This window comes from Durio zibethinus, chromosome 12, assembly GCF_047325235.1.
Source record: "Durio zibethinus cultivar Kanyao isolate XHJ-2024 chromosome 12, ASM4732523v1, whole genome shotgun sequence".
Taxonomy (NCBI): domain Eukaryota; kingdom Viridiplantae; phylum Streptophyta; class Magnoliopsida; order Malvales; family Malvaceae; genus Durio; species Durio zibethinus.
Genome location: NC_143173.1, coordinates 16,507,888 through 16,517,245, shown reverse-complemented (window position 1 = coordinate 16,517,245; position 9,358 = coordinate 16,507,888). Strand labels below are relative to the sequence as shown.

General features: G+C 34.2%; 1 protein-coding gene across 1 annotated transcript; it reads left to right on the top strand.

Moving 5' to 3' along the window:
* The first annotated feature begins 741 nt into the window (after window positions 1-741).
* LOC111296744 (uncharacterized) lies at window positions 742-5,557 on the top strand. Its single transcript, XM_089740879.1, has 3 exons — window positions 742-1,096; window positions 1,360-1,413; window positions 1,977-5,557. The coding sequence occupies exon 3, from the start codon at window positions 2,025-2,027 to the stop codon at window positions 5,031-5,033; it is 3,009 nt and encodes a 1,002-aa protein (XP_089597005.1). The 5' UTR covers window positions 742-1,096; window positions 1,360-1,413; window positions 1,977-2,024; the 3' UTR covers window positions 5,034-5,557.
* The last annotated feature ends 3,801 nt before the right edge of the window (window positions 5,558-9,358 follow it).

Genomic DNA, 9,358 nt, shown 5'->3' with positions numbered 1-9,358 from the left:
AAATTAAAATTAATAAATTAAAAGATTTTATTACATAAATTTAATTTATAAATTTAAAAAAAATTTAATAAATTTTGATATATATTTTTAAATAAATATTTTTAATAAAAATATTAACAAAAATTTTACCATTAAATAAATATATATCAAATTTAAATTATAAATAATATTTTTAATATTATTTTATATATTATTTATATTCACATTGAATTCAATCAATCTAACAATTTAAATTTTTATTAAAATTTTATTAAATAATTAAAAAAAAAACAAACATAAAAAATTTCACATAAAAAATTTCATATAAATTTTATTCATTACAAAACTATGAGAGCTAAGAAAACAATTAGTTACACTTAGTATCAAATCATTGGACAAAGTTTTTCTTTTTTATCAAAATAGAATTAAAGGAGCATTCAAACAAATTTATAACACTAAAAATAAAAAATAAAAAATCAACTTAATGGACAGAAAATAAAAGGAAATAATTCATCAAAGAATGGAATATACCAATGTATTAAATGGCAATTATAACAATGTAACTTTTGCTTGCTAATTATATGCAAATCTTCTTAAAAAGAGTAAAAAAACCTTTTCTTTTGGGGTTTGAAAACCAGAGTAGTAAGTTTTAGTAACCTTGAAAACAAGAAGAAAAGGATGCCAACAACACCACCCACAGGAACAGCAATATCAAAAATAAAAACCCATGTTCAAATGTGAATCTAAAAGCCGAAAAACAGTGGATTTTGTTTTGTCATAAAAAAAATTAAAAAAAAAAAAACGGTTTTTTCACAGCCATATAAGGGCCTCCCAGCCTATACCGTCAGATCTATCCTTTTGGGTCCCATTTTTCCCCATTTCATCGGAGCTTCTGTTCCTGTTTAAAAAAAAAAAAAAAGTTGTAGACAAAGACATGGAAATAGAAATAGAAATCTCTTTATAGACTCTGTTTATAAAAGACAAGAAAGAGAGTAAAAAGGGTTGAGTTCTAGCTGGACAAAGAAAGCAATAAGTGTATTTTTTTAACAAAGTTGTGGCTTTTGGTTTTGATTTCCATTGCCAATGTTGGGTTCATTCTTTTTTGAACTTTAATAAGGTAAGCTTGATTTTTCGGGGCATTGATAAAAATATTTACTTTGTTTAGTCTGTTTTTGAAAATGGGTCTTCATCAAATGTAACTTTTAATGGGAAAACAAATTCCATTGCTTCAATTCTACATTGATACTAAACTGTGAATGTTTGTCTCTTTCATTATCGAACTCAGAAAAGCCATCAACTTTGCCATAAAAAATACATTCTTTTATATGTTTTTGGCTAATTATTTGTATTGATAAAATGCCATTTTGTCTTGTTTTGCAGTCTTGTAAAGTTGAATTTGTTTTTGATTGGTTTGGCAGCATAGTTTGAAGCCAAGTAAGTTCCTTAGATCTGAATTAATCCGAATTACCATGAAATTTAGATCTGTAATGCTCTAGAGTTTAAGCATTTTTGTTTTTCAATTTTTGGGAGTTGGGTCCTCTTTGTTCTTTATATGTTTTATGCTTGAATTTAGCTTTCCTGAGTTTAAGAACGAATATTGTATTTTTTTTTTCTTTTTTAGCTTTAGCTTTTAAGTTGTATTACAGATATTCTGCTTCTTTTCTGTCTCTTATACTCACATGCTGGTGTTTCAATCCTAGGTCTTTTTTCGTGTCTGTGAAGCCAATTTTTTTAAATGATATTGCCTGGTTTTATATTCTTAGTGCTTCAAAGATTTCAAATTTAATTTCTCAGTTTTGCTTTGGAGATTTATGCATTGTTTTCTGTAATTGTTATTGGATTTTTTTTTTTTTGTTTGCTATAGTGGCATTGATGTTTCTTAACTAAAACATCACTGATATGGTTATATCATTCAGATTTGGATAGATTATAAATACATGTCTTCCTATGGTATGACCTTGTTTTGTTAATTATTAATTTCATTCCTATGATCTCAGAGCGGCTTCTCATACCTTGATTACATTTATGGGATTTAGCTAATTGAGATGGGAAGTATTGTAAATATGGATCTCCAAGAAGATAGCAGCAGGTTGAGATCACTGCCAATGACAACCTCTAGAAATATGTCATCATCACCGTCAGCATTCTTTTCTGTGAGTCAATTACCATTCATCTCTCCAAGATCGTCAATGTGTCAATTGTCTGAATCAACAAGGTCTGATGCTCAATATGATAGTATTAATTTAAGTGCTGATCCTCCAAGTTCCAGTTCTGGAATTCAGGATCCTGAATGCATTGCAAATGTCAGATTTGCCCTTTCAGACATGTCATTAATGCCGGCTGCTTCTATTTCAAATGACTTCCAGAAATTTGACCACAAGTCATCCACAACTTTTGTCTCTAATGATACCACATCTAGTTATCATCACGTGTGTGACAATTGTTATCCTGGCCTTATAACGAAGCACAGAAAGCATATGAGAAGCCATGATGTGTCATTTTCCCCTGTTCCCATATCATTATCATCTAACAGACACAGAAGCTATGACGTTTTCATAGGTTTACATGGTCGCAAGCCTTCCTTAATGAGGTTTGCAAATTGGCTCCGTGCTGAGTTGGAAGTTCAAGGGATGAGTTGCTTTGTATCTGATAGAGCTCGATTTAGGAACTCTCGTAAGCGTGGACTTATTGAGAAGGCAATGAATGTTTCTTCCGTTGGTATTGTAATTTTGACAAGGAAGTCGTTCAGCAATCCATATACTATTGAGGAGCTTAGATTTTTTTCGAGCAAGAAAAATTTGGTCCCTATCTATTTTGATTTGAATCTTGGTGATTGTCTTGTTCGGGATATAGTTGAAAAGAAGGGAGAGCTGTGGGAAAAACATGGGGGTGAATCGTGGATTTCGTATGGAGGATTGGAGAAGGAGTGGAAGGAAGCTATTAATGGCCTCTTTCGAGTTGATGAATGGAAACTGGAAGCTCAGGATGGTAGTTGGAGAGACTGTATATTAAGAGCTGTTACCCTTTTGGCAATGAAACTAGGAAGACGAAGTGTTGTAGAACGGTTGACAAAGTGGAGAGAAAAGGTAGACAAAGAGGAATTCCCATTTCCTCGAAATGAAAACTTCATTGGCAGGAAGAAAGAATTGTTAGAGCTAGAATTTATACTTTTTGGTGACATTAGTGGAGAATCAGAAAGAGATTATTTTGAGCTCAAGGCTAGATCAAAGAGAAAGAATTTGACAATTGGGTGGAGTAAGAGCAGTTCAGTGGAGGAAAGTCGCAGGGAACGACAGTGGAAGAGTGGTAGCCGGAAGGGTAAGGAACCAGTCATTTGGAAGGAGTTAGAAAAGGAGATTGAGATGCAAAGCACTGGAAGGCAGTGCTATCAAAGACCAAGAGGCGGTGGACAGAATTCACAAAGGAAGAGACCAGCAAAAATTGTATATGGAAAGGGCATTGCCTGTGTAACAGGGGACTCAGGAATTGGGAAGACAGAGCTTCTTCTGGAGTTTGCCTACAGATATCACCAGAGGTATAAGATGGTTCTATGGATAGGAGGGGAAAGCAGGTATATTAGGCAGAATTATCTAAACCTCTGGTCATTTTTAGAGGTTGATGTTGGGGTTGAAAATTGCATTGAGAAAAGCAGGATGAAAAGCTTTGAAGAGCAAGAAGAGGCTGCAATTTCTATAGTCCGGAAAGAGCTAATGAGAAACATACCTTTTCTGGTGGTGATTGATAATTTAGAGAGTGAGAAGGATTGGTGGGATCGCAAGCTTGTAATGGATCTTCTTCCCCGTTTTGGTGGAGAGACCCACATTCTGATAGCCACTCGCCTTTCAAGTGTGATGAATTTAGAACCTTTAAAACTATCATACTTGTCTGGAGTAGAGGCAATGTCATTAATGCAGGGAAGTGTAAACGACTACCCTATTGCAGAGATTGATGCGCTCAGAGTCATTGAGGAGAAAATTGGAAGGCTAACTTTGGGCCTAGCGATTATAGGTGCAATCCTGTCCGAGCTACCCATAAAACCTAGCAGGCTACTGGATACCATAAACAGGATGCCTTTGGGAGACTTTTCATGGAGTGGTAGGGAAGCTCATTCATTGAGGAAAAACACTTTCCTCCTACAACTCTTTGAGGTATGTTTTTCAGTATTTGATCATGCTGATGGACCAAGGAGCTTAGCAACAAGAATGGTCCAGGTAAGTGGTTGGTTTGCACCTGCTGCCATTCCAGTTTCCCTGCTAGCCCTGGCTGCTGACAAGTTACCTGAGAAACATAAAGGAACCCGCCTTTGGAGAAAATTATTGCGTGCCTTGACTTGTGGTTTTTCTTCATCATACTCCAAGAGATCCGAAGCAGAAGCATCTTCCATGTTGTTAAGATTTAATATTGCAAGAAGTAGTACCAAGGAAGGTTATGTCCATTTCAATGAGCTCATCAAGGTTTATGCTCAGAAGAGAGGAGTTACTGGAGTTGCACATGCCATGGTTCAAGCCGTTATTAGTCGTGGGTCCCTATCCCACCACTCAGAACATATGTGGGCAGCATGTTTCTTGGTACTTGGATTTGGTAACGATCCTACAGCTGTTGAGCTCAGGGTGTCAGAACTGTTATACCTTGTCAAAGAAGTGATTTTGCCCCTTGCAATTCAGACATTCATTACATTCTCTAGGTGCAGTGCTGCTCTTGAACTCCTTCGGCTATGCACCAATGCTTTGGAGGCGGCAGACGAGGCATTTGTTACCCCTGTTGAGAAGTGGTTGGACAAATCACTTTGTTGGAGGCCCATCCACACTAATGCTCAATTGAATCCTTATCTTTGGTTGGAGTTGGCATTATCAAGAGCCAATGTGCTAGAAACCAGGGCCAAGTTAATGCTAAGAGGGGGGCAATTTGACATAGGAGATGACCTAATTAGGAAAGCTATTTTTATTAGAACTTCAATCTGTGGTGAGGATCATCCAGATACCATATCTGCTTATGAAACTCTAAGCAAACTCAACCGGCTTCTTGCAAATATTCAAACTCATACGTCACCATAGATTCTATATTTCTTGTTAGCCAATTTTACATTATATCATACAAAGTTTACAAATAAAACTCCTGTAAACAATTCAGAGAAATTTTTATCCCATTTTAACTTTGAATGAGATGCCCTACAGTTCTGAATTTTCTCTTTTCTCCTTTGTCAGAGACGGAATCATCTTGACTGATTTTATTGCATCATGTGCTTTCCTAAATTTCTTGCACCAATCAACTGTTTGATCAAGATTTTATAGCATGTGCTTCTTATATATTGGACATTTAATTTACATTTGGGAGTTTAATGGAAGAGATTGACAAATAAATGGTGCATGCATCAGTATGAGACAAATGGTTCTTAAATTTGATTCCAAGATTTATCAGGTGAAGAATAGCACAACTGGCAGCTATCTGTTATTTAGTCTTTATCTGTTTGGGGTTTTTTTTCAATTTGAAATATTCAATACTGCAATGTAATTTGTCTTGTTCAAAAAATCAATATGGAGAGCCTGTTGACCAAGATGAAGCTTCTCACTCTCAAAAGGTTTATCCTTGTCTTTATGAATTTGCTGTTATTTTTTCCAAGGATGTCTTGCATTTTGATGTTGCTATGCTTTGATCTCTTCTCTCAGGGCTCAAAGTTCTACCACTTAATCGCATCAGCTAAGATTAGAAAGTAAGTTTGTTAATTTCCAGGGAACATTTGTGTCGAGCATGGTGCATAATATTGTAAGATAGCAGGCTACCAACACCATCTGCATTTTCATTTGGTTTTATTCTCTTCTTAAATGGTTCATCAATATTTGGATTCACCTATTTAATTGTTGTCTTAAATTCTGATGGAAGAAATGATCTGTTGAATTACATCTTTCATGCAGGTTTCTACGTTACGTTTAAAATCTACCGATGCAGCTTGGACAACTGATTCATTCTGGAACAAAGATGTTGGCTGCACCAATGAGCCAGCTTGTAAAACATATTAAAAATGGGACCTATAGAGGACCACAAGGGGAACCTCATTGCAATATTTTCTAGCCGGGTTCATTTCTTGTATTCTTGGTACTGAAATGATTTCTTTAAGTTTTGTCTTTGATTTCTTTCCCTAGTTCAGATTATACTCTTCTAATTGTTTTGTCTCTACCACTTTTTTGCATGAAATTTTGAATATATTTACTTAGTAACTCATTCATGTAATATGATTTTTGTATCCTATATTTTCATAAAAGAGGAATACTGGGTCCATAGTATTTGGATGGTTACATTTGTTTATTATGTATTAATTAGGCTTAGCAAGCATAATCATACATTTGGTCTTTGAGTGAAATAGGATGAAATATTGATGATATTTCTAGGCTTCGGAATATACTTGCTTGTTCGGTAACTCTGTAGCTTTGAAGGTTGCTTATATTAGTTTGAGGTTAGACTGGTTTCAATGAGAAATATGAGCATGTATGATGAAAAGCATAAGATGGCAATCAACGGGCAAATTTTAGAGTCATTATTGTCTTAATGTTTATCTTATATTTGCTTTGCAGAAAGTAAGATTCCTGACTGGAATTTTACTTTTGGTAATCTGGTTCCTTAACTTGGTTGGGAAACTTCTCTGCGACAAGAATCTTGCATTCTTAACACTGTTCAAAAAGGGGAATCTAATATTTCCGGAATCTGATAGGTAAACTGATTAGGGGAAATTGCTTTCTTTAAGAGAATTTAATTTTTTGCAAATCAAATGCCCCCGTTATTTCCTTGTTTGAAACAATCATGGCAGGCAGAATAAAGAATTTCATGTGTGGACTGGGTACAAAGAATTCAAACTGCATGAGATGTCCATTCTCAACTTTTACATTTATTTTCACCTTGCTGTTTTTAGTGATGTCCTTTGCAACAATTATGGAGACAGGATAAAGAAATTATGTTTGGATTTTATCATTAATTTGCCTCCAAAGTCCTTTTCTCTGACAGTGGAATTTTCTTAAGGCACTAATGCAAAAAATTTATTGTGGAAACCTATGACTGTTGATTACTTAAATTGATTTTTTATCCACAAGGGCATTGCATGAGATGATCGATCTTTTACTATACTTCCATTCCAGGTTCATGGAGAATATTAGCTCAAAAGATTTTGACGCAATAACTTCTTAGTGTTATCTATGTACCAGTTTGGAGAAATGAGCTTCTGGATTTGGGAGAGACCAAAGCTTCTAGAGGTAAATCACGAAAGACGTAGATGCAAGTAATAATAGATGATATGAGAGTTAGGGAAGTAAATGAAAAGGTGGTTTTTGATAGAAATGAGTGGCACAAAAAGATTCAAAACTATAACCTAATATGATTCTTTTTCGGCCTTTCATATAACCTACCCCAAAGTTATAGAATATAAAGCTTAATTTGTTGTTGTTGTTGTTATAACTTCGTTCCTTGTGCTTTAATGCTTGATTCACTCTGTCAAAATTCTTCAATGTTGATACTGTTTCTGTTTGGCAAATGTTTAGGCCTAATAAATTCTTAAATTTTTCTTGAATTATGTGATACAGAGTGAATGATAACAAATCTTGATTCTTTGAGCTCATATGCAGATGCCGCAGTACAAATTGCTAGGCTTGAAAACTAGGTTCCTGCACAAGAAAAGAGCCAAAGTAACTAGAGATTTTTGAGATAGTACTTGGAGAAAGTAAAAAAAGGGTTCAGTAATACTTCCCTTTGCTCATCTCTACTATGCTTGAAAACTTGTCATGTTTGAGTTACCTTTTTCTCTTTTTCTTTTTCTGGGTGATTTTATGTAATGGTATAGTTAGCTGCTGCTATGTTACTCGGATTTGAGAGTGAGCATCGGACACAGATATGCATCTAGCAAGGGTGCATTCAATTTTCTTCATAGTTTTTCCTCGTACTTACCACTGGTATTTCATGAAAAATCAAGAATCCGAGCAACATAGCCTGAGTTAAGTTTTCTGAAGGTTTAATTAATTATTATTGCGGAAACGATCCATAGTCTGGTAGTTGTAACCTAATAGCAAGGCTTGATCTATAGTTTTATCCACCTTAAGATGCACGTAACACAACTTTGAATCATTGTAAAATATAAACTGAGTTTTACATACAGTCACCTCTAGCTCTGATCTCAGTTGTTTAGTGCATATGCTTCGATGAAGACTGAATGACTGATTTATTTTGATATACTGGGAAACAGGTTGCAGCTTGATGATGAGCGTCAGCTCAATTCAAGGTATCAAATGCTTTGGATAGACATGAATACTCAAGGGATCTTCACCACTTAATGAAAATCGATTACTCCCTGACTATGCGAACAGTATTTAAGGTCTCATTCTTCTAAAGTAGATATAACACAAAAACAATATGAAATAGTCACGAAAATAATAATTTAAAATTTTAGTAAAAATTATCTGAATTCAACAAAAACCAACTGCTTTCCCATGTCTACTACCAAGGCGACAACGCTATGATGCATTTCCATAACCTTGTGCAAAATTTCATCACAAAATGCAATTGTTTCTGCCCAGAAGTTCCTTTTCATTAAACCATGTCAATTACAATCATTTGATTTCCACGAAGAGTTTGGTAATGTAGCATCTATTAGAAGCTCTCTATGTACACAACTTCACATGTATATAACTGATTTTACCACTCAGAAGCAGTTAAGAATTTTGCCTTTTCCCGTAGAGGAAGATGCGGTCTACCTGCACCATTTATCCAAAACAATGAGAAATGATGAAAATTCAACTCATAGGCCCATATAGTGTCAAGAACACAGGGACTCTTATACCATTTGTTATGGTTATAAAAGGTACTTTTAGAGTATAAAAGTTGGTAATTGGGATACAAAGATTCTCAATATCGATTGTGTATTAAAATCAGTTATATGATATATGGGTTTATATCAATTTTTTTTTGTGAAGTTTTTTGTGGGACAAAACAGTAAGATCAAAAGGAGGTTGAACAATATTTTATAAATTGGTGTGAACCGTAATAGTTATATTGATTTAAGATACGAAAGATATTATTTCCCTATCTTGAAGCCATGTGAGCTTAAAACTTAAATCTTGACTCGTGATATAATGACTTCTTTAACTCTTTCAACCCATTATATGAAGGTAACTCGGTTTTAGCTTAACATATTTCCCTAATCTGCATATAAAAACACATTCATTGTAATCTGTTATGTGCATATATAACTAAACTGAAATATGTTATAAGTATTATATTAATTAATATATTTATAATTCAAGTATCATATTAAAAATTTTTAAAATTTAAATATCACATTTGAATATTTTATTATAATTTAAGGATGATTTATAACATTAACAGTTCGGAATAACACTCA